We start from the raw sequence: 24,953 nt of genomic DNA, 5'->3' as shown, positions 1-24,953 counted from the left end.
GCATGTACCCTGATGGAGGGAGGAATGCTAACGGCTTCCTTCTGTTCTCCCATGGCATTGGGTTCAGTCTGCTCCAGCAGTCTACTTTCTGCTGTTGGGTCCAGCACAGAGAAGGCCAGCGAACAGGTAAGGCCTGATCAGCACTTGGAAGAGTTGCAAATGGTCCCCCTACAGTCTGCAGTGTGATTCTTCAAACACTGAACACCGACAACCTGACCTCTCCCATTACACCATGCCCTTACAACACCTAAGTCAGGATGGACATGACAGACATCAAGCTGCTATCACACAGGGTCCTAAGTTCCCCCAGGGCCAAGAATTTATTCCTGCCAAGCCCCAAGTGGGTCAGAACCTGAGGGTAGCTGCCTCTCAAGGAGTGACAAGGAACATCCAGAAGTACTGAGTAAGCTGCCCACTAAACCCAGGGGCTTGGCCAGAGTCTGTATCCCCACCCCTGGACAACAGCTCCTGCCCGTCAATTCTAGGTGGAGACCCAGCGCGAGCTGTGGTAGTAGGCTGCTGTGCAGGTAGTTAGTAGGCCGTTATCCATGTCCCACTCAGTCCCACTCAGTCGCCTGCTCCCTACCTGGCAAAGGTGCGGAGGTCCTCAGGGTTTTGGGCTGCAGGCACACTGAGGATGGCAGCCCGCTCATGCTCTGAGAGGCTGGCCAGCAGGTTCTCTGTCATCCTCTTGTTCAGTGGTGAGTCCCCACTGGGGAGCAGCTCTGCACTGGAGTTGTCCATACTGGGGCTGGTAAGGGTCATGTCATCACTGCTGGCTGTGGGTTAGAACAGCCAAGTGATGCCAAGTGTGCCAAGATGGGAGCATCAAAGGCACTGACAGCATGCAGATCCTGACGTCCCTGCCACACTCCACTCCGGTACCCAACTGTACCATATGCTTTCATGCAAGAACTCACTGCCATCCCACCTCCTAAGTGTGTAGTATGCCTCTTGTATGGCTAACCTGGAACACAAGGAGCTGCCCTATAGAAAGAGCTTCAAGGGCCCAGAATGGAAGAATGCTGCATGCCCACTAAGGCAGGCATGGGTGTCTTGTTCTACATCTTAGCCAACATGGGGGATGAAGCACTAGATAAGAGTTCACATGGACGCCAACAGCAGACAGCTGTGGTCCCTGTGATGACAGTATGAGGCCCTGCTCTGAGCACAGGCTGGAGTGGGGGAGTCCAGCTGTGTTGCAGTAGGCAAAGGCTGCTCCTGACTACAGCCAAACGCTCAGAGGAGGAGCTTCCCGCTCAGACCAATGGCAGTACAGGAGAGGCAGGTGAGTGTACAGACATGTAAAGACACTTCTTACTCCAACAGTGCCCAGGCTTCCTGGATGCCATCCCAAAGTCTCCCAGCCCCCATTACCAGACAGATGTCCTGGATGGGGATCCTACTTGGGGAGCCGAAGCTTAGGGCGTTGGGCGTGCTGAGGCTGCGGCCACCAACTCGGGCCGTAAAGGGGACATCATCCTCTCGCAGTCGAGGTTCCTCTTCACCGGGTGAGGCCATCAGGCAAACATAGGTGTGCAGCTGGATGAGGAGCCGGCGCTGCAGCATCCACACCACCATCTGAATGAGCTGGGTCTGTGGGTGAGCAGAGCGAGACAGTGGGGACTGCTTCCCTGACTCCAGTCTTGATTCTATTCCTGGAGAATGAGAACTGTGGCCCTTAGCAGCCCCAATACCTACACAGGAAGGCCTCCTGTTGGAAGAAGGGACCCTCAACTGCTGCTTAGCTCGAGAAGAATTCCCAGAGCGCACTTGCAGGAGCTCTGATCTCACACACCAGCTCCCTCCCTTTTCTGAGCTGACCCTACCTACAGCCGGGTCTGTCCTTGCCTCCCTCCCTCCAGCCCACTGAGCCCTGCTCCCATTAACAGTCCACTGCTAGGCAGGCCCCCCCCACTGTTCAGAGAAGCAACCGCCCTGGGAGTCCTTGGCTCTAGCTGAAAGTCTGCTCTGAGAGCAGAGATGATCCCAGAAGGATATGAGAAAGGGGCCTACTGCTCCAGTGTGGAGCCAACAGCTCTTCCTTGGTAAGGCACATTCAGGCCTTAGGAGCACTGGCCAGGCAGTAGCCAGCACCAGTGGAAAAGTGCCTCTCAGGCACAGACACCAAGCAGTAAGGTGTGTGCAGACAGAACCAGTGCTCTCGTCTTTGGGAGGCCCAGAAGAGCTGCTGCTCGGGTCACTCATGGAAGGGCTGAGTTACTGGGGAGGAAGACATGCATACCAATCATGGTCAAAACCAAATAAAATTTGATAGGAATTCAAGCTATTGAAACACAAAATATAAAAAATAAAAACACAAAAGCTTCATAAGCACTAGACAGTATGTCCCTGGGATGTGGCAAACCAAACAGCTCCATCCCAGCCCCCTGACAAGGCCTGAAGCAGCTGCTCAGACATGGCCTGGAAGATCAGCCGTTATCCAGACAACTGGGAAGTTTCTGCTGGGGTGGGAGCACTGCCAGACCCTCCCCCAAGAACTGCCTGGGAGAGAGGAGGGAGGGTACAGATGCAAAGTGGATCTTTCATCCTCCTGGCTCAGTTCCTGGAAACCAAGGGCTCCGTGAAAGGCAGCTTTAAACTTTGGCACACTCGGCATGTAAATGAGCTAAAAACCCAGGATCTTATTCCCATTCACAATTTGAGAAGGGGAAGTATTTGACTTTAAAGACTGATTTTGCCCAGTGTATCTGGCACCTATTAAAACAAATACTTTGCTTTTGAAGACAAAGCATGGAGATCACCCAGCTTGTCTCAGACACCTGTCCTCTTTCCCCAGATCCTCTCCTAGAGCTCAAAGTACTTAATAAAGAGCAGGGGGCAAAGCCTCTGTGCTCCAAGTCACCATCTCACCATCTCTTGAGTGTGGGGCTGTGAAAAGTGACTGACTCCTGCAGCCCACTGCACCTTTAGAAGCACCCCCACCACAACCAGCCTCCAACTGCCAGCCTCTGCCCTGACCCAGGCCCACCAGGCAAGACAGTCCTAGCCTGATGTACAGTAGGTCTTAGGAAAAGGACTCTAGGCCCAGAGACCCTAGGATTCTACACAAAGACCCCATGGTTCCTAAGCCCCCAGAGGAAGGGGTGCAGGAACTAAGCTGTCTTGGAAAGCAGGGCCCAGGCTTAGTGAAAACAAAACTGTCTGCAGCCTCCGTTATGAGAAGCCCCTCTTCCAGGAGGCAGCACAAGGGGATCCTGTCAGCCCAAGAAAAGCCAATGAATGCCCTTCTGGCAAACTTAACCCAGTCCTAGACCCGAGGATACCCATGGTGGGCTCCATGGACCACAGGAAGCCTGCAGTACTCACCAGCAAGTTCCCCCAAACTAAGGCAAAAAGGTCCACAATGCCTTTGAGTCAGGGGCCACCAGACAGGGAGTTAGACCCAGTCTACCTTATAAGCCACATGGGGGCTTTAAAGACTCACCTCCTGTGCTGGGGGAGCCAGAGGGCTCCTGAACTCGGACAGAGAAACAGGCAAGGAAAACTTGGCCAGGATGGATGGCAGGTCATGGGACGGGAACTGGCGGGAGAACTGCTCGGCCAGTGGGGAGTACCTAGAGCAGACAACGGTGGTCACAATGCAATCTCCCATGCTCACAACAACCGTCTGGGTGAGCATAATGACAACAGAATCAAGTATGGTGACCCAGCAGGTCTTTAGTTGGACAGAGTTGCAGGCACTGTTCCCTCAAGACGTGGCAGGAGCCACAGAACCCCTCTCTGTTCTCAGCCAGGAAGAGATAGCCTTAACATGGGCAGCATCACATCAACTGGGATCTACACCTGTGTGAGCATGCGCATCGGGATACAGTTAGAGCTGGCCTCAGGGCTTCAGAGTCTCTGGTGCCTGGCCACTGGAGGTGCCACTAAAGGGTACTGCTGGGCTCTTTCTGGCTTTAGACTCTAGATTTTGGCAGCCAATGGTACTCACAGACACACACTGGCATTGGGAGACAGGACATAGACGTTGTTCTCACACAATGGGTAGATGATGACGGCCTTGCCCCAGTATACCAGGTGAGCTGCAAGCTGGAAGACCTGCAGACCAAGGGGAGATGGAGGGACTGAACCTGGAGGCCATGGCCTTCCTGCCTACACTCTGGAACACCTCCAATCTAAAGCAGCACTGTACCACCCCAGCCCCTGGATCAGTGAGTACCACCAGCACTGTGTTGTGGAATAACCTTTTTGTACACTGTGAATATGTGTCATTCTGATTGGTTTAATAAAAAGTTGAGCCGGGCAGTGGTGGCGCACGCCTTTAATCCCAGCACTCAGGAGGCAGAGGCAGGTGGATCTTTGTGAGTTCGAGGCCAGCCTGGTCTACAGAGCGAGATCCAGGAAAAGGTGCAAAGCTACACAGAGAAACCCTGTCTCAAAAAAAAAAAAAAAAAAAAAAAAAGTTGAATGACCAATAACTAAGCAGGATTTTCAGGGCAGAGAGGACGCTAGGAAGAAGGAGTCGCCAGACAGACAGAGAGGGAGCAAGACATACAGGACAACAGGTAAATGCCATGAAGTCATGTGGCAACACATAGATGAATAGAAATGGGTTGATTTAAGTTATAAGAGCTGGTGGGACAAGCCTAAGCTATAGGCTGAGCTTTTATAATTAATAAGAAGTCTCCATGTGGTTATTTGGAAACTGGCAAGTGGGACAGAGAAAGACTACTACAGCACTGTTTCTGTGTTCAGAGTTCCCTGTGCTGCTTGGTACCACTGTTTTGCTAGACAGTAAGCACATGAACACAAGGACACTGAAGTGCTGGGGAACCTGATCAGCCTACCTGGGCTGGATGTTTCCAGCAGAAGCATAGTGTTCCCATGGCAACCAGAACTCCAGCACCATTCTCCAAAGTAATGAAATATGGAGTCTCTCATTGTATCCACTCCTGCATCCTGAAAGTCCCAACTCATCCCTATGTATCTTGCTTTCCCCAAAGACCATCCTGCTCTCCTAGGCTCTCATATACCAGGAAATACACAAAGACACCAGAAATCCTTTCTAAGGGTGGCCTTCATACACACTAACTTCATGGAGACAGCCAGACCTGAAAATACAGCACCACAGCCCTTCATGAGAAGGTGTGTGAAATCCCAAGCAATGACGTTCTACATAGGTCACAAAGACCCCTCCTCCATCCTTTCAGCAGATGGGCCCAGGGTGGTGAGTTCTCCTGCCTGGACACAGTATCTTATATTACCAAGGGCAGGTATCTGCCAACAACCAGCTCAAACATGGAGGAAACAGCCATCTCACTGTTGCCCCTCTTTGCTCTTGTCCCAAGTGCCACTGGCATGAGCTATCAGGCAGACATGTCCACTTTCTCTATTTCTGCTGACACTTGATTTCCATCTCCCCTCTACCCCTAAAACATTCTCCACTAGGCAGCCAGAACACCACTTTGGGGACTAAAAGTCCAAAATCAGAATGACAGGGCTGGAATCAAGGTGCCAGCAAACCTGTGCTCCCTTGGGGGTTCAAACAAAGCATCTGTCCTTGTCTATCCCAGCTGCTGGCATTCCTTGGCTTGCAGCCTCATCAAGCCAATCTCCACTCTTACTTACTTTCTTCTCTTCTGCAATCAACTCTCCTTCAACTCCCTTCTTCAAAATAGTGTGTGTGTGTGTGTGTGTGTGTGTGTGTGTGTGTGTGTGTGTGTTCATGCTAATGTACCCTCAGAAGCCAGAAGAGACTGTAAGATCCCCTGGAGCTGGAGTTACAGGAGACTGTAAACTGCTCAGCATGAGTTCTAAGAACCAAACTCGGGTCCTCTACAAGAGCAGTGAAGTACTCTTAAACCTCTCAAGTCAGTGGTTCCCAACCTTCCTAAGGCTGCGACCCTTTAATACAGTTTCTCAGGTTGTGGTGACCCCCAACCATAAAATTATTTTGTTGCTACTTCATAACTATAATTTTGCTACTGTTATGAATCATAATGTAAACATCTGATATGCAGGACATCAGAAGCTCAGTAGTAGAGTGCTCGCCTAATCAGTCATGAGGCCCTGGGTTCAATCTCTAGTACTGCCAAAAAAAATACGTGTACATACATTAAAAACCTGAAAAAAGCAGGAGGATCTCAGTGAGTTTGAGGCCAGCCTGGTCTACAAAGTGAGTTCCAGGACAGCTAGACTGTTTAAAAAAAAAAAAAAAAAAAAAACCTGAAAAGAATTAAGTATGGTGACACACCCAAGAGGTCAGGAGGCCAAGGCAGGAAAATTACAAGCTTGAAAACAGCCAAGGCAGGCCAAGTGGTAGTGGCATACGCCTTTAATCCCAGCACTTGGGAGGCAGAGGCAAGTGGATCTCTGAGTTCAAGGCCATCCTGGTTCTAATGAGTGAGTACCAGGACAACCAGGGCTGTGCAGAGAAACCTTGTCTCTAAAAACTAAAAAAAAAAGAAAGGAAGAAACCAAACAGCAAAGGCCACACAGAATTCAGCCTATCTCAAAACAACAGAAGTCTGGAGGGGCCTTTAATCCAGTACTCAAGAGACAGGGGCAGGCAGATCTCTAAGTTCTAGGCCAGTCAGGGAGACATAACAAGACGCTGATTCAAACAAACTGAAATGCTGACAGGATCTTCAGTGTTTATCTCTGGAATAGAGGATTGTGGGGACTTTCTGATCTGTAATTTATGTTATATAGAACTTTCATGAGAAACTGTTAATAATTTTTCATTTATTTGTATTAATTATGTGTATATGTGTGTTCAGGTGTGTACAGGTGCCCTCAGAGACCAAAGGCATCAGATGGAGTTCCCAGAAGCTGCCTGATCTGGGTACAGGGCATCCAGCTCAGGTGCTCTGCAATAACAACAGAATGAACCACCTCTCCAGCACTATTTATTAGTGATTCATCAAGACAAAACTCCCAGAATTTTATGCTCTCTGGATTGATATGGTATGAGTGATTTTCTAATTGTTTTATCTTGCTTTTTGAAGACAAGGTCTCCCTTCATAGCCCAGGCTAGCCTTGAACTCAGATCCTTCCACCTCAGCCTCCTGAGGGCTGGAATTACACAAGTGTGCCCCAAGGCCCATCAGAGTGATCTTATATTATGTGTGACATTCACACCCAAGGCACATGTTCCCCGCAAAGGTTCACTGTACCCCACAGGGACATCGACAGGAAACAGCAGTCCCAGAGAATGGTGAGGTGAACCACCAGGGCTAGAACTCCCAGGGCCTCACACAAGCACACCAGCAGTAAACTCCTATTTATATCAGGTTCAGCAGGGTGTTGGTACGGAAGGAAACAACACCCTCTTCCCTGATCCCAGACAAGGCCAAGGCAAGGAAATGGAGGAGACATCAAAGGTTTATCAAAGAGGACTTGACAGTGAGGGTCAGGCGCAGTCTTAGCACCGACTCCATCAAACAGCCTCTTAGTAAAGTCTTTTCAAACCTGCAGTAGGAAATGAAAATACACTATCATCCATGCAGGCCAAACTCTTTACAACAGCAGCGTTGCCCCTCTGTGTGGGTATCTGGGACAATGAATATATTCAAAGTTCTGTGTCTTAGATGTTACAGAGGGAAGCAGAAATGTGGTCCTTGCTGGGTCTCGTCCAGCTTAGGAGGCCAAGTTGAAATGCAAAGGCAGGAATGCTAAGTGCTCTCACAGAGCCCAGGGAGAGTCAGATAGAGAGAAGGAACAAACTTATTCTGAGAATAGAAAGGATTTTTTTTGCGGGGGGAGCCCAATAGGTCCACAAAGCAAAAACTACCAGCAATGCCAACTCACTTCTGTTGTCCACATGAGCCATAGCAAGAGAGATCAGAGAGGGCCTGCCTCAGAGCTGTGGCCACTTCATCCCACTGAGAAACGGAGCAAACGGAGGTGCCTGGGGTGGGCTTTTGCTACCCCCTGGTGGCCAAAGGGTGCACACCACTACCAAATGAGGATATTGGCATCTATTCACTTGGTCCTGTCCTTACACTCGTCACCTGGATGGGACTTCCCGCCCTGGCATAGGTGACCTGGAGAGCACTCCAAGCCCCTGCACACCAGCTTCTTCTGTGCTTTTCCTCCACCACACTTCAACCAGAAACACAGACAAGGCCGAGGGGCCCTCCCTCTGAGCCCAGGGTGGAATCTAGCACTTGAATCTTTTCCATTTCTGCTGGTCTGAGACACAGTGCTGCCTCACGAGTAGAGAACAACCTGATCAGTTGTTTCCCATTTGCCTTGGGGCCTGTCTCTACAGCTCTGCCACACCTCCTCATTGAGAATGAGGGTATTTTGATGACTTTGGGGCTGGGTTGGGAACAAAAAAAAAAAAAAAATGGGAGTGGGGCAGTGAAACAAAAGGGATACACGTGGACCAGTAACTCACTTAGATACTGGTCCTGCAGACATCAGAGATTGAATTAAACAGATTCTGTCTTATAGGGAAGGCTTTCTCTGAACATTTGATTGGATTTAACTGATCTCTAGAATAAGGCTGAATCTCTGCATGTCTCATCTTTAAAGATGTATTTTATTAAGAAAAGAGAAAGAGCCGGGCGGTGGTGGCGCACGCCTTTAATCCCAGCACTCGGGAGGCAGAGCCAGGCGGATCTCTGTGAGTTCGAGGCCAGCCTGGTCTCCAAAGCGAGTTCCAGGAAAGGCACAAAGCTACACAGAGAAACCCTGTCTCGAAAAACCAAAAAAAAAAAAAAAAAAAAAGAAAAGAGAAAGAATAAAAGGTGGGGAAATGTGCAAAGGACAGAGGCACACACAGTAGAGCAAGTTAGCAGCTCAGGTCCGAGCTCTCACTTCCCACACGCTTGCTCATGTGTCACTGTGACTGTCCTGAGCTGGTGGGTCTGCTGTATGCTACTACGTCCCCAGCCTGTCCTCCAGGCCATTGCTGGGAACACTTCTCTTCTTTCTCTCGTGGCTCATCTCACCTCTGCTCATTGAGAAGGAAGTCATTCCAGTGCTCACAAAGACAGCTCTAAATCAGGTGTGACTCAGAGGCCAGAACCCCAAGCCTCCCTCCCACCTAGACCACTCTGGTCTGTGGCAGGTCATGGACTGTCTACTTACGTGCTAGACAAGGACCCTGGAGAGTCAGCATGGCAGACAGTCTGCTCTTCTCAGAACTTAGCACTTCCCCCACAGGCTGCCCCCAAATGTACCCAAAGGCCTCTTCTTCCCACTCTTCCACGTCCCTAGCCTACCTGCAACAAGGCCAGATCAGCATCCTGGGCTAGCTGCTGCAGGTTCTTCACAGCAGATGTGGTCTTGATGACCCGCACTAGAGCCGGAGAGCAGTCAATGGGAAGCTCACTCAGCAGAGACTTCTCATCACTGAGTAGTAGCAAGGCATGGTACGGGCTGAAGGACAGAGGCACATGTCAGTGGAACATGAAGGGCCACAGACCCTGTACCAGGTAAGTGCTTGGGAACACCAAGGCACAGCCAGAGTTCATAGGCACTGAACTGTGGGCAGGAGAGGTTTAGGGAGAAATCAGAGAAAGCAGTCACGTGTCCAGGGGCCTTAATAAAATCTGCAAGGATTACTGCTGCCCTAGGGGGGCAGGGTGCAGAAATTAGAAAAAAACTAGGGAGAGTCTGAATAGCTGACTTCCCCATCCCCCTTCTGGGATTTCCCAGTACCTCCTCTGCGTGTGTGTGTGTGTGTGTGTGTGTGTGTGTGTGTGTGTGTGTGTGTGTGTGTGTGTGTATGTGTGTGTGTGTGTGTGTATTTATGTATGTGGGGGGAGGCAGTGCATGAGCATGTGAGTATGGAGACCAGAGGTCAGCATCAGATGTCTTTATCACATCGAGCCTGGAATCAAGTGCCTTTACCTACTGAGCCAGCTCATCCATCTTCAACCTTATTTTACTTGTTTGTTTATTTTTGAGACAGGGTCTCTCTGTACAGTCCTGGCTGTCCTGCAACTCACTATATAGACCAGTCTGACCTCAAACTAGAGATCCTCCTGCCTCTGCCTCCCAAGTGCTGGGTGTAAGGGCCTGCACTACTATGCTCAGCTCTCCACCTTATTTTCTGAAATAGGACATCTCATTGAACTTGAAGCTTACCAATTTGGCTAGACTGGTTGGCCACCAAGCCCTTGAGATCTGCCTGTCTCTGCTACCTTAAACACATGTACATACACATGCACACACACACATATATAAATAAATTAGAATAAAAAGCAAAAAAAAAAAGTTCTGAGGATGGTGGCACATGCCTTTAATCCCAACAACTGGGAGGCCGAAGCAGGTGAATATCTGTGAATTCAAGGCCAGCCTGGTATACAAAGTGAGTTCCAGGACAACCAGGAAGACAGAGAGACCCTGTCTCATGAGGGAAGAAATGTATGTATGTATGTGTGTATGTATATATGTGTGTATATACATATACATATATATGCATGCATTAGTAAAGTGCTTACCTAGCTTGTGCAAAGTCCTAGGTTCAATCATTAGTACCACAAAAAAAGAAAGGGGGGGGGGGGTTCTTTCTAAAGCAGGAAAAACAAAATATCCACCAACTATGACTAGAACTACACACATATGCTCAGCAGGAAAGGAGGCCATTTGACCTGGAGCACAGAGGTGGGAGGAGGGAGGACTGGGCGATGGGTGCTCTGAGCATGCCTGTCATTTCCAGTGTTAGGAGTGTGCAGATTTCTTTTCATCTCTTCTTTCTCCTTTGTAGTGTTAAGGACAGAACTAGAACCCAGGGCCTAGAAAGCACTAGACCACTGAGCTTTGTTCCAGCCCAGCTTTTCCTTGCAGGAAATCACTTAATCTAAGAAACTACTTGGGTTCCCATGATTTCTGACTGAAATGCTGACAGTTACTGAGTGTACTATACCATGAAGGCAAGCTGCTAAAGGCCTAGCTTAGCCCCAGGCTACCCTTGGCAGGTTCTACTCGCCCAGACTATGCTGGGAGGGCCCAGGAAAAACCTGGGATGGGTCATTTCTGGGCAGAACTGGATGTAAAATCATGTGGTTTTACTAACAGCAAAGCCCTACCTCCAACTTCTGTGGCAGGAAGAAGAGCATTTCTGAAATGAAGTAACTAGTAAAGTCTCAGGCAGCAGCTGACGGGAAAGGCATGATGGAGTTGGCTCTTACCGGATGGCTTTCAGGCTCCGCTCAATAGCCTCAGGAGGGATCAGACTTGAAGCTGCATAGTGGATCTTGTGGGGCAGACAGAAGCTCACTTCCAGCCAGCTGTTAATGTGAAGCCGCACCACACCAGATGTGCAGAGGCTGTGAAGAGTGGTCACTGTTAGTACAGCTACCACCTGCCTGTTCCCATAGACCACCACCCTGTTCACACACTGCCCTGCTAGCTAGAGGAAAATGCAGGCGGAGATCTCAGGGCTAAGAGAGTATTTTCTCAGGTCTCAATATATCTAAGAACATGTAAAGAACACACACACACACACTCTCAGAGCCCCCCACCCCCCGGAATAATGTATAATCCAATCAGCCGGTCAGGGCTAAAGGATGCTGCTTCTGTCTCTCCTGGTATTTCTGTCTGCAGAGCCCTGGCAGACAGACACCTGGCATCCACAGCACATCCTCTCTAAGAGGACCTGTCTTGAACACCTGATACACACTCAGGCACAGGCTGGGCAGTTGGGCAGGATAGGGCCTAGTTCCAAAGAGAAGAAATGGGTAGAAGAGGGAAGCGGTCAATGGTAAGAAGCACAAAGCACCCACCTTCCCATGCTTTGCTGGTGGTAGGAGTGCTAAGGTACAGTGTATGTAGCGATCACTCAGAGGACATACAAGTGACTATCCAGCCCAGCCCCCACATCCTACCACGGCAAACCTCTTACTCCACATTCTCAATGACTGACACATAGTCACAGCTTCAGCATGTTCAGGGCAAACATGGCAGCACTGTCCCCAACTCACTTATTTCAAACAGAACTCCAAACCATCAATAAATCCTATGTGCTCTACCTGCAAGGATAATCAAAATCCAGACCTCTTCAGCAACACCAGTCCAGAGCTGCCCAGACAACCAACACCTGGGCCACTTTCTTCACAGCTTCTACCTGGACAGTACCATCCAACGTCTTCCAACACAGAGAACCCCATGGCCTGCACACACTTCCTGCTCTCTTTTCCTGCTCCATCACTCAAGTCTAGCCATTGTCAAGACCCTGGCACTTAAAATTTTGCCATGCACTGTCTTCCCAAATGCCTCATGGCTCTCTCGTTACTTCAACCTCAACCAAAGTCACATTCTCAATGAGGTATTCCCTGACCATGACACCTGGTCCCACCTTCACTCTGACCCCTCACCCTGTGCCCATGTACTCAGGACCACAGGATACTACTTGTCTGCTACCTACTGCTGTGCTGACCAACCGCACCATGTCTACGCCAGGTTTGCACTGGCATACACAGCACTCATGTAGAGGAGGGGGAGAACCCAGAGTCAGGCAATGGTCTTCAGGAACACTGTCTGCTGAGAACAGGCTCCATATGGGCATGTGGCCCTCTAGGCTGTCCCTGGAAGAACCACACACAGGAAGAGGGTTGTGCAAAGGAGTCCCACCCCATAGCTCAGCCACACAGTCCTTGTGTTAAGTGCCAACAGCATGTGCTTATTAAACAGAATCTGTTCAGGTCTATATGCAGTGTGGCAGGAGTATGTTAGCACACTTCTGCAGTTCTACAAGTGACATAAAGGAAGGAAAGCGACCGTGTAGGCAAAGTCCCGTAACTACTGATTCTGCACCAGAAAGCTGTTTCTTGTCATCCGCCCCAACCCAGTCAAGCTCAGAGCAAAGCAGGCAGGTAGGTAGCCTCCTTCATCCAATGTAGGAAATACAACCTAAAGCTTCATGATAACTTCAGTTCACAAATAAGCGTACAGGACACATCACTTGGTTTTCAAACTGCCCGTTTCTAAAGCACCTTCCCCCATCTCGTTTCCTTTGCTGCCTCCTACCCAGAAGAGCAGCCAAGAAATACTTTCCCATCACCACCCACCCCGCTGCTATTCTCAGCTCCCAGTATGGGAATGGCCAAGTATAGGGCAGGCCAGCAGCCCAAGGAGCTGTGGCAAGAGTTCTTCCTGTCCAGGTCAAAGGTGGAAATGTTTGGGTACTGTGGGAGAAACGAGGTCCTTGCTCCAGTCCCAGGAAAACACATTTCCTTTTGTCTTTTCTCTCCCCTACCCCCAACTTCTTTTTTTGAGACAGGGTCTTTGTATGTAGCCCTGGCTGTCCCAGGTCTCGATATGCAGGCTGGCTTCAAACTCACAGGATCTGCCTGCCTCTGCCTTCCAAGAGCTGGGAGTAAAGGTTTGTGCCACCATGCCCGCTCCTTTTTTTAAGACACAATTTTGCTGTGTAACCCCAAACTGACTTCAAACATGTGATCCTCCTGCCTCTCTACCTCCCAAATGCTGAGATTCTCAACATGTGTCACAACATAGCTGCTGAGGACTATTATAGCCTCTTCCCTGAAGCCTCCAGCAATAAACCAAGAGCCCTAGGCTTCTGAATTTCCCCAGAGGGTTGCCAAGAACTCTAGCCAACAGTTCCAAACACAAAAACCAGTCTTTTCCCCTTCAAGCATGGACTAGGCAGTGGGGACAGGAGATTTGGAAGAACACATCTGTGACTCCTCACTCCCCTAGGATCCCTGCAGCACTGACTGTCTGTTCAATGCAAAGCACGCCATGGCTCCCAAATACGTCTGCTTCTCCCAGGGCCTCAGCACCGAGAATGGGTGTAGGGACAGGCACACGCTGTGGCTGAGTCTAGAGGGCAACGGTGGTTCACAGGCCCTTGGGGAGAACAAAATAGACGGTTTAATGAGTGTCAAGATGTGGGTCGAAGACCAGGCTCCCTGAGGAGTCAACACACTTGGACTCTTCTAGAAATGGGCCCTAACCATGCATTTCTGAGTGCAGTTTCCAGAGCTGTACCGTTCTTCGGGATGCAAAGTTCACAACCAACCTTCAGAAACCACCTAAGGAAACACTGCATCATAAGCTCCCAGGACCTACACACAGATGGGAAAAGAGAGCAAGAGGGGAGAGGTCACAGTGTGCTGCATGGAGTCATACCCATGTGAACACCAGCCAGGCTCCTCCAATATACTAACGCATGGTCAGAAAGGGAAGAAATAATAGGCCCTATTTGTGAGCTCTCTTATTTAGGGTATAGCACAGGGTAGCTACTGGAACAACATGAAATCAGAATTAAATGCCAAGACTCCTATCATTTCAAATACAATTGAGCTGCTCCACCTAGGACCTCAGTGATGCTGTGACAACCATTTGCTAGGTGCAACTCTAAATACTGTTTCAGGTACCTGGGATACAACAAGAAAGGAAACAAATTACAGCCTTGCACTTGGAAGAATCTTACTCTGGCTGGCACTAAGGAAGACAACCTTTAGCAAATTATATAAACCACAGAGTCATAGGGAAAGGCACATCAGAGACGTGTGACAGTATTGGCCAGGCTTAAATGCTAGCTGTGGCCTTAATAACACCTGCACAGCTCAAGTGTCTCTGCATCCTCCTGACAGCTGACTTTGGATTCCCAGCCTATGATTTTCCCTCTGAATACTTGGTACTGAGCTGTAGCCTCTTTACAAACTAACCAAGCTCTGTGTGTGGAGACACTGAGCGCTGCCATTAGGAGTCCCCCAAGGAACAGATGCACTCTAGACAAACCTCTGGAGTACACTGGGAGGACAGGGAGCATTAGAAATGTTCCTGCCCCACTTTAGCCTCTAGCTCTGGAGAAAGTCAGGGGAAAGCTTCCCAGCAAGAGGGTAAACCAGGAAACACACTAACATCTGTTAAGAGAAGGGAAGAAAAGGGGCTGTCCCTACTCCTGTAATCTGCATTTCAAGACAAAACCCAGGGTCTGCACCCAGAAGTTTCCTGCTAAGCTTGTGTTTCTGTTTGCAAGTGTTTCATTATTTAGTCTGAAAACAGTCTACAAAAAAAAACAAACAAACAACAAAAAAAACACTGTCCCCAAGCTTATCCAGCCTTCACAGCAGAAGAGCCCAGCCCTTTCTGCAACAGGAGATAATGCTTCTGCCAGAGCCCTGCATCTGCACACCATGACTGTGCAGAGCACCAGGATCCTATGATCCACACCCAAGATGCACCCTGTGTAAGCTTATCTCACTCCCTCACTCCTCAGCATGAGAAAGAATGCCAACTCCTACCTTTAGCTAAGAACCAAAGGTCACTTTTTGACCTCCACTCAGCTCATCCCCTTCCTACTCTGAGACTGAATCATGTGTGCTGTGTCCTCTGCCCCACACGGCGGCAGTCAGGCTTCCTGCTCCATGTGGTGGGATGCCGCACAAACCAAGAGACGTGCGTGGGCTTCAAAAGTCCTACCTTGAGACTTCCAACAAAAATTTACATATAGGTGCATCTTTGTGAAATACAGACTGTAACTCTGGGAATATTCCGAGCCATCTACAGGCTTGCTCTTGAGCAGTGAGCAGTACAGCGAGCACCACCTGCCTGGCCAGGCCTAGACAGCGCTCCAAGAGCTAAGTCTCCCAGACTCTTCACAGTCCCTGTTAACTCAGGGAATCACTCAACAAAACATTTCTTCACATGGGCTCATGGAGTTCCATAAGGAGACACAGGTACTGGGACAGTCAGGGTGACCTCCTAAGAGATTCCTACTTCCAGTCTATATTCACAGACACTTAGGGAACAGGATTACTAGCTACCCAACCATACCAGAACCCTGGCTTTGGTTAAAATAGTAAATCCAGAATGATTCTGTTGAAAAGATGCTCTCAAAGCTCTACACAAATTAAGCCCACAACTTCCTGTCTTTTAGGTCTTCTCTGAGGAGAACTTTCTCAGGAATCTGGCAGGACCTGCTGTCAGAAGACAGCTACCCAGCCAATATCACTCAGCCACACCTTTTTATTGCTGAGAGAACAGGACCTCAAGGCCAACCACAGACCTTGTGGGATGAGGCTGGGGGAATCAGGCAAAGAGGGCTACTGGGCAATTACAGAGCTGTGCCAATACCAGACAGGGGTGGAAGCAGAAGAGGTCACAACTGCCCCATCCTGCCAACGAACTGTGGCTCTCATCCTCACCAAGGCAGGTTATAGGACCCAGGACTGGCTGGTGTAAGAGTTCACCTGAGGAGTGAGACCCTGTGTACTAACAGACAGGATATCTGGCTAGGAGAAGAAATCTTTCTCACCAAAAGCTCAAATTCCTGTGCTCCTCCAAATTGGTCCACTAGGTGGTGCAGTGGTGCATCAAGCCCTGAGTTGTGCCCTGGCAGATGACAGACAAAGCTATAAGGGCTTATCTGACACCGCATGTGAGACCCTGCCTTGGAGGAGGTGGGAATGAGGGGTGGACTGTGGGGGAGGACTGGGGGATGGGAGGAGGGAGGACAGGGGAATCTGTGGTTGGTATGTAAAATCAATAGAAAATATCCTAATAAAAAAATTTTATGTTTAAAAAAAAATAATAAGGTCTTATTTCCTTCCAACTTTCCACCACAATCCCAGTCCACTCTTTTTTCTTTAGAAACCTAAAGTCTCTGATTTGCTTTTTACTTTGTTTGTTGGATGCTATGTAGCCCAGCCTTTTCTACATAAGTGAGTTAGTTCCAGGCCAGCCAGGGCTACATAATGGAACCCTGTCTAAAAAAACAAAGAGACAGAGAAAGCCAGACAGAGTCACACACCTGCAATCCCAGCAGAAGGAGCTTAAGTCTCAAGCCAGCCCAGACCACTCAGGGAAACCCTATCACACACACACACACAATTTTGTTTTTAATATTAAGTATTTTGTATACATTTTAATAGAGTACTCAGTCACCAATATAATCAACATTAGGTTCCATTGTGTCCCTACACTTGCTGACCCTATACATCAGTGTCTCACACTCCAGCTCTCCTGGAACAAGGACTGTCACAGTCAAGTCTAGTTCTACCCACTGAACCTAGATTTCCTCACGTGTGAAGAGGTAGCCTTCAATGAGACCCACCTCAATAAAAGTGATCAAGAACCTGGCAGTAAGTTAAGCTCAATAAAATGTCACTTTGTTTAATGGTCGAAAAAAAATTTCAGGCTTTCGTGTATAATCTTGTATAATCTTCTGTTTTAAAAGGAGTCCGAAGTGATGTGTCCCTGCTAAGTATACATCACTCAACAAAGGGGCTGCCATTTGAAAAATGGACACCAAGGTGGCTTTCCTGAAGAGTGGCCACACAGCCGTCCCTTCCCTAGCCTCCCTTGTTGCTGTCTCAGCAGAGTCCCAGCACACACAGGCCAGAGCATTCCCCAGTCTATGGCAGCACTGCTGCAGGGTGTTCCTGCTCTAGAAGGAAGCTTAGGACAGCTGACCCAGGAGGAGGGATTAAACAAGCATGGCTGTCTTACCTGTCGTAAGCTTCCTTGAGGTCCCTAGCCAGCTTGCACTTGGGCAGGATGTGGTGGAACGGGGACTGAGGACCTTCATTTGCTACAAGAATCACAACAGGTAAGGATCACAGCTTCCAAAGCAAGGAAACATGCACAGGCCAGAACAGGAACTATAGAACAAAGTCAACATTAACAAGTAATGTTAAAGCAATGTTAATAATAATAATAATAATAAAATCAGTGTATCCCTGATCCCTGTAAAATAAAAGTAGACTCATGCTGATCTGTGAAATTATTTCTTTTTTCTTTTCTCTTTTTTTTGGGGGGGGATTTTTCAAGACAGGGTTTCTCTGTAACAGTCCTGGCTGACCTGGAACTCGCTTTGTAGACCAGGCTGGCCTTGAACTCACAGAGATTCACCTGCCTTGGCCTCCTCGATCAAGTGCTGGGATTAAAGGCGTGCGCCACCACAGCCCGGCTGTGAAATTATTTCTATATAAAATATCTATATTTAAATTTGTCACTGGCCTACACAACCTTGTAGTCACAGGAGCAAACCATTTCACTGCCTCCCATGGAAAAGTGTCTCTTGGCTCACCAGACCCCACCTTCTGCTGCAGTGACTGGATATTCCCACGCCATAACCCACTCCTCTTCTCACACTGATATGCTAATGAGATGTTTTTACGACTGAATTATCTTTTATTAACCTTCATAAATCTCTAACAAAAATAAATATAATTAAGATGAACATGGGGTTTTTTTTTAGTATTTAATTTATTTAACAGATTTTTGTTGTTGCTTTTGGTTTGTCTGTTTCTTTCCTTTTAAGACATGGTCTCACTGTGTAGCTTTGGCTAGACTGGAACTCACTATGCAGACCAGGCTGGCCTTGAACTCACAGAGATCCACCTCCTCTTCTTCCCAAATCCTGGGATTAAAAGTGAGTACATTGCCGGGCGGTGGTGGCGCACGCCTTTAATCCCAGCACTCGGGAGGCAGAGCCAGGCGGATCTCTGTGAGTTCGAGGCCAGCCTGGGCTACCAAGTGAGTCCCAGGAAAGGCGCAAAGCTACACAGAGGAACCCTGTCTCGAAGAAAAAAAAAAAAAAAAAAGTGAGTACCATTAAAGAAGAAGAGGAAATAAAATTTCTGAGTTGCTTACTATCATACTTATAACTAACTAAAATAAAAAATCTAAGTGTTTTGTGTTTGTTTTGGTTGTTACTTTGTTTTGGGTCCTGGGGCTGGAATCCAGAGCCTCACATCTACTAGGCAACCACTCTATAGCTATTTCCAGGCCTCCAATACAAGTGTTTTGTTTTGGAGATATGGTCTCTCTATATATCCCTGACTGACCTGGAACTCAGAGCTCCACTGGCCTTTGGCTCCCAAGTGCTAGTATTGAAGGTATACACTACCTTAGCCAGGCAGTGGTGGCACACGCCTTTAGTCCCGCACTTGGGAGGCAGAGGCAGGCGGATCTCTGTGAATTCGAGGTCAGCCTGGTCTACAGAGTGAGTTCCAGGACAGCCAGGGCTACACAGAGAAACCCTGTCTCAAAAAAAAAAAAAAAGTGTACACCACTATACCCAGCTAATTTTCGAAAAAAAAAAAGGTAAATTTTTTACTGAAAATACACTAGAACCAGACGGGACTTTGTTAATTTTGTCTCACTCTGTTGTTCTTTCTTTCTTTTGTAGCTGTTAACCTTAGGGAAAGGAGGCCAAGCTTGTTACCAGTTTCTCTCCTGTGTTTGGTCCTTTGGGCATACCAAATGTTACAGTGTCTCTCAGCAAAGACTAGTTAGGGGATATAGTTAGATTCTTCTTCAATTTAAAAGCCAAAAGCATGGAAATCACCCATTTTACCAGCTGGATGGTCTCAATAACCCCTCCCTGAGTTTCCCACTCTAGGGCAAATTTGTCTACAGAACCAATGCCAGGTAGAGGTGCCTGTGCTAGGTGAAAGATGATCATACAGCAGTGTATGGGGTATTTCCTGTAGATATCAATTCAGACCCATCCATTAGGAAAGTAGATCCATATATAAACCCTTAGAAGAGCCTTCCTGTGCCTCTGGACATGAGCAGCTCAATGTGAAGATCCTGTAACTTCTCTGGCCAGTCTCTGCTTACCAGTTGTTATAAGGACTTCCTCTCCAGTGTCTAGCTCACCAAAAGCCAAAGCTTTGGTAGCTTCTGACTGTTCTGTTGTGGTATGGGAGAGGTCCTTGGAGGAAGAGAGATTCTTTGTACTCTCAGTCCACAAAGAGAACTGGCATGTGATCAAACCTGCAACCAGGCAGTAAGCCTGCCTTTCCTGCACAGAGGATCTCTTCAATAGTGTCCCTGAAACTAGAGGGCCAATTAGTAGCATTATCTGCAATTGCCTCAAAACAAAACATAGTGACCAACTGGTCCTCTAGAGATATTACACCAAGAGAAGCCATCAGCCAGACCAGACCCATGATCACCAGGCTGCTGCACTTACCGTCAGCCATAGCAGACACCTCATCCTGAAGTGCTAGGATCAGCTTGGCCTCTCGAGTGAGATACTGGCAGCGGCGCTCCTCATGCTGCAGGACAGTGGCAATGCGCCGGGACAGGTTATGTAGACAGTTTATCACTGACGGGTCAGCGTTGGCCTACATGAGAGAGGTCAAATACTCAAAATATGTACACAGAGACAAAATTTAAAAGGAGCTAATACATGTGCACAGCAAAAGAGTAGACCAAGACGGGAGGTGGAGGCACACAGCTTTAATCCCAGCACTCGGGAGGCAGAGCCAGGTGGATCTCTGTGAGTTCAAGGCCGGCCTGGTCTATAGAGCGAGATCCAGGACAGGAACCAAAGCTACATAGAGAAACCCTGTCTCGAAAAACTAAAAAAAAAGTGTAGACCATAAAAAAAAAAAAAAGCCCTCTCAGGCTGGAGAAATGGTTCAGTGGTTAAGAGCACTGGTTGCTCTTTCGAGAGGACCCAGGTTCAATTCCGAGCACCCATGGCAGCTTACAACTGTCTGTAACTCCAGTTCCAGGGATCCGACACCCTTATACAGACATACATTTGTGCAAAACACCAATGCACATAAAATAAATAAATCATTTAAAAAAAAAAAAGGCCCTCTCCATTCCTTTCCATTAGGTTCCTCATAGGTAATTTTATCTTCCAGAATTCCCTGTTCATGTCTACAGCCTACCTACATAAATGCTGGCTGATATCCCCATCTTACAGTCTTGGGAACAACTGTCTATAAGGGTTGCAGAGATGACTCTATGGGAATCCTCTATGGGGAACACACATTCCCACTATGCTAGGACTGTACAGAAAAGCAAGGGACAGCTAAGGGCACAGATCCTACCCACCTGTCATGTGATCCTGGGTCACAGGTCCTCATCTGAGGAAGGACAACCAACTGAGCAGAGAAAACTAGTCAAACACATACAGTACTCAGAACAGAGGCTGCCATGAGCAAAACCATGGAGGTTTCTGTGATCATTGCTGTGATCTGACCATTCATGAACATGTCTGGCCTACAGTATATAGGAATTCATTCACAACAGGTCACACTGTTACAGAACGTGTAATACAGAAAGAAGTATTCTGCTGTTTGCTAAACATCTGTCAGGGATGAGTTCTTCTTAGCAAAGAAGACCCGAGTTAACCGGAGTACCAGCAGGCTCCAGGCCCACGTCCATCCCGTTCCACTCCCAGCATCCACTGTACACCCACAATGACTAGGTCAAAGTAGCATGCAGAGGGTTCTCAGGTTAGAAGTGTCCCTCACCCCTCTGGAATCTATCAGAGACCACAGTCAACCAGCAGGTGTACACACCCAGACCGAGGGTGGAGCAGGCCACCATGGGATCTATGGAGATGCTTGAAGGAGTAGATAACTGAGCCAAGCATGACTCAGTGTTTCTAGAGGCCATCAGGACTGCTGAGTAATACCTTGGGGTACAGGGTTAGAAGGGAGAGGGAGAAATGGCACTACTGATTAGGACCTCTGATGCTGTTTTCCCATCCTGTGTATTTTCCAGGGGACTCTGTGCCTATTACCTTAAATCAAAATCTTACCCAGACCACACTCTGTTCACCTGGAGCTAGAGAGAGTTTCTGTATTCTCAGTAAGTTCCATATTTACAATGAGAACTAGCACATGGGCAGACTTGGAAACAGGCCTAAGGCATCTCCTGCATGTTCTAAATGGGCTGATTTACAGAGTATATACAACTGCCTCAAAATAAAACACACATAGGAGTCTGAGTACAAACATTCCCACTCCAAAAGCAGGGAGAAAACAATCTTGGACACAGATTAATCCTTTGACGAAAAACTGAAGTCACAGCTGAGTCTTACCCTCTGGCAGAGGTGCCACTAGCTGAGGCACAAAAGCATCCCTACATCAGCTATTGGGGACTAACTGCTTGAGTTTCCTCTTTGTGCAAAGTGGTTCTTACCTCCTCCTACCCCTATAAGGTCAAAGACATGCACTGACGGGCTATCTGGTGTATACTGTTAGCACAGGCTAACACTGAGGAAGCAACTGCCTTAGCTCCCAAGGCTATGCAGGGATGTGAGAAAGCTGCCACCTAGAAGATGCCAGACTTTGATGGGAATGCTTATGAAGAGCACACTTGCAGCTAGGTGTGATAGCTTCTCCCTATAATGCCAGCATTTGGCAGGCAGAGGTAGAAGGATCAAGTCCAAGTCTACATATAAAGCTTGGGGGCTGGAGAGATGGCTCAGAGGTTAAGAGCACTGACTGTTCTTCCAGAGGTCTTGAGTTCAATTCCCAGCACCCACATGATGTCTCACAACCATCTGTAATGAGATCTGGCACCCTCTTCTGTATATATAATAAATAAATAAGTCTTTAAAAAAAAAAGCATTTGTACTTAGATACGTGTGTATTCACCAAACTTCTAAAAAATAAAGTTTGAGGCCAGTCTAGTCTCTGCGACATCATCTCCAGCAAACAAAGTAAACTTTCACAGTACAGAACAGGAAGCAGCACCAAAGTGACTATGTCATCACCCACGGGGCTTCCTGCAAAAACCTCGTATCCAAATATAACACCTTCAGAGTAATTTCCAGTCTGCAGGGCACAGAAAGTCAGGAAACAGGTATAACAGCCTGTCAATGAGACAAACTGGGATGTGGAAAATGTGGCCAGACAATGGGCAGGACAGCTAAGACTAGAGACAGAGATACCACACACACAGAGTGGGGGCTGCATCATGGCTCACACAGGCCAAATAGAAAACTATGCACTCAATCAGGAAGTTTTAAGGACCAGGTACTAGTTAATACCAACTTACCGTGGTTAATTCTTGTCAGATAGAAAAGGGTATTATGGCATAAAATACCAGCCATTACTTTATAGATAAGTCTTGAAGTAATGCAATAATGAATGGACATACAATAGGCATGGGGCACATGCCTATAATCCCAGCACTTGTGAGGTAGAGGCAGAAGCATCAGGAGTTCTAGGTCATCCTCAGATACATAGGAGTTCATGATCAGTCTGGGATATACAAGACCATGTCTAAAATAGAAACAAAAGCCAGGCATGGTGGTACACACCTTTAATTCCAGGACTCAAGAGGCAGAGGCAGGAGGATCTCTGAGTTCGAGGGCAGCCTGGTCTACAGAGGGAGTTCCAGGACAGCCAAGACCATGCAGAGAAACCTTGTCTCAAAAAAAGGGAGGTAGGGGGGCAAGGTGGAAAGATGGCTCAGTGGTTAAGAGCACTTGCTGCTCTTCCAGAGGTCCTGAGTTCTGTTCCTAACACACATCAGGTGGCTCACAACTGCTTGTAACTCCAGAACCAAGGGCTCTGACTCCTCTACTGGCCTTGGACAGACACCTATGTACTCACTCATGCACGTAAAATAAAAATAAATCTTAAAAAAAAAAGAATGGACATGAGGCCTAGGACTTACTTTGAGATACAGAGGCATAAAAACTGCTACTGGGCTCCTCATGGGTTTCTTGTTAAGAGGGATAAAATATGAATCTAGATAGCAGGGATGAACAACATGAATGATACATGGTGACATTACATTATAAATGTATTAGGTATAATTAAATTCTGTGTTTCATTTATTATTTGGTGTTTTAAGTCAGGATCTTACTATACAGTCCAAGACATGTGCAGTCATGCCTGACTTAAACTGTATTTTGTTGTTGCTGTTGTTGTTTTGGTTTTTTTTTTTTTTTTTTAGGGTAATAGGGCACTAAGACAGGGTTTCATTAGCCCAAGCTGGCCTCAAACTCACCATGACCTTGAACTTCGGCTTGTCCTACCTCAGCTCCCCAAGTGCTGGGATTATAGGAGTGTACCACCTGGTCTAGCTGAGTGTTCATCTGTTTTGAGATAGGATCTCATTCTGTGGCATAGGCTGGCCTCAAACACATGGCAATTCTCCTGCATCAGCTTCCCAAGCGCTGGGACCACAGGTGTGTACCACCATATACTTTTGTTGTTGTTGTTATTGTTAAATTTATCTAATTTTATTTTATGTGCATTGGTGTTTTGTTTGTGTCAGAGTGTTGGATCCCCTGGAACTGTAGTTACAAAGAGTTGTGAGCTGCCATGTGAGTGCTGGGAATTGAACTGGAGTCCTCCAGAAGAGCAGCCAGTGCTCTTAACCGCTGAGCCTTCTCTCCAGCCCCCATCACACACTTTAAAATGGAAAACATTCAGGACTAGGGATGTAGCTTAGTAACAAAGTGCTTGCCCAACATGCATGAGGCCCTGGGTTCCACCATGACCGTAAATAGTGTTATATGTATGTATTTTACAAAAAAAGTTCAAGGAGGAAGAGGGGAAGGAGGAAAAACAATGAGCTTTGCTCCACCTGCACACCAAAAGTGTAAGTGCCATACCCAGAGTCTGAGCTCTGGGCCAATGAAAACCTCACTGGAAACTGGCTCTTCTTCCTCAGGCCCTCCTTGATCTAAGCAATTGCGCAAACACTCACCCTCAGTGCAAACACCACATTAAAAAGAATCATGGTGGGTGCTTCCCGCTTTGGAGATGGGTCTGTTTTGGAGACCTGTAAAAGAGCATAATTCTAATAAATCAAAAGACACGACATCCTTTCTGTCTGTCTGTCTGTCTATCTGTCTGTCTGTGACAGACTAACACTATGAACTTTGGGGTGACCTAGAATTTACTATGGATCCAAGCTGGTCTTGAACTCACAGTGATCCTATCTCAGGCTCCCAATACTGGAATTGGAGGGGTGAGACACGACGGCCAGCAGTCAGCCGTGACATTCTACAGGAAGTCGTTCAGATCTGTCTACTTCATGCATGGAGAAGGGCTCCAGAGTGTGGTAAAATGGGAGAAAACACCCCAGTCTGTGAGAGGCGATCAGTGCTTTTGCTCAGAGAAGAGTCAGCCATAGAAACAGATGGACTACATGTGTAGAAGGAGTAGAATGGCTGGCACTCTGAGCTCCGTGACTAAAGGATCAAGCTGACAATGCCCCAAAGTGACAGGACAGAAAAGGATGCAAGGGGACGGAGAGTCCAGCCATGCCTCTGCTGCCGTGGCAAGTCCTCA

General features: G+C 47.8%; 1 protein-coding gene and 1 non-coding gene across 5 annotated transcripts in view; one reads left to right on the top strand and one right to left on the bottom strand.

The window, feature by feature from the left end:
• Nprl3 (NPR3 like, GATOR1 complex subunit) overlaps positions 1-24,953 on the bottom strand; it is a 37,467-nt gene that overhangs the window by 714 nt on the left and 11,800 nt on the right. For all 4 annotated transcript variants that reach the window (XM_052758878.1, XM_052758881.1, XM_052758882.1 and 1 more), the window contains 9 exons: positions 24,367-24,441; positions 19,871-20,024; positions 17,398-17,479; positions 11,109-11,246; positions 9,195-9,351; positions 3,956-4,062; positions 3,449-3,578; positions 1,407-1,596; positions 587-779 (listed from right to left, as the gene is read on the bottom strand). In XM_052758878.1, coding sequence (XP_052614838.1) covers positions 587-779; positions 1,407-1,596; positions 3,449-3,578; positions 3,956-4,062; positions 9,195-9,351; positions 11,109-11,246; positions 17,398-17,479; positions 19,871-20,024; positions 24,367-24,441 — 1,226 coding nt within the window. The remainder of the gene's footprint in view (positions 1-586; positions 780-1,406; positions 1,597-3,448; positions 3,579-3,955; positions 4,063-9,194; positions 9,352-11,108; positions 11,247-17,397; positions 17,480-19,870; positions 20,025-24,366; positions 24,442-24,953) is intronic.
• LOC128123566 (small nucleolar RNA SNORA55) lies at positions 8,129-8,249 on the top strand. Its single transcript, XR_008222741.1, has one exon. It is a non-coding gene; the product is annotated as a small nucleolar RNA SNORA55 (small nucleolar RNA).

Source organism: Peromyscus californicus, unplaced genomic scaffold, assembly GCF_007827085.1.
Source record: "Peromyscus californicus insignis strain IS unplaced genomic scaffold, ASM782708v3 Scaffold_3__1_contigs__length_106647218, whole genome shotgun sequence".
NCBI lineage: Eukaryota > Metazoa > Chordata > Mammalia > Rodentia > Cricetidae > Peromyscus > Peromyscus californicus.
Note: the sequence above shows the minus strand (reverse complement) of the source record. Positions and strands in the feature narration are given on the sequence as shown.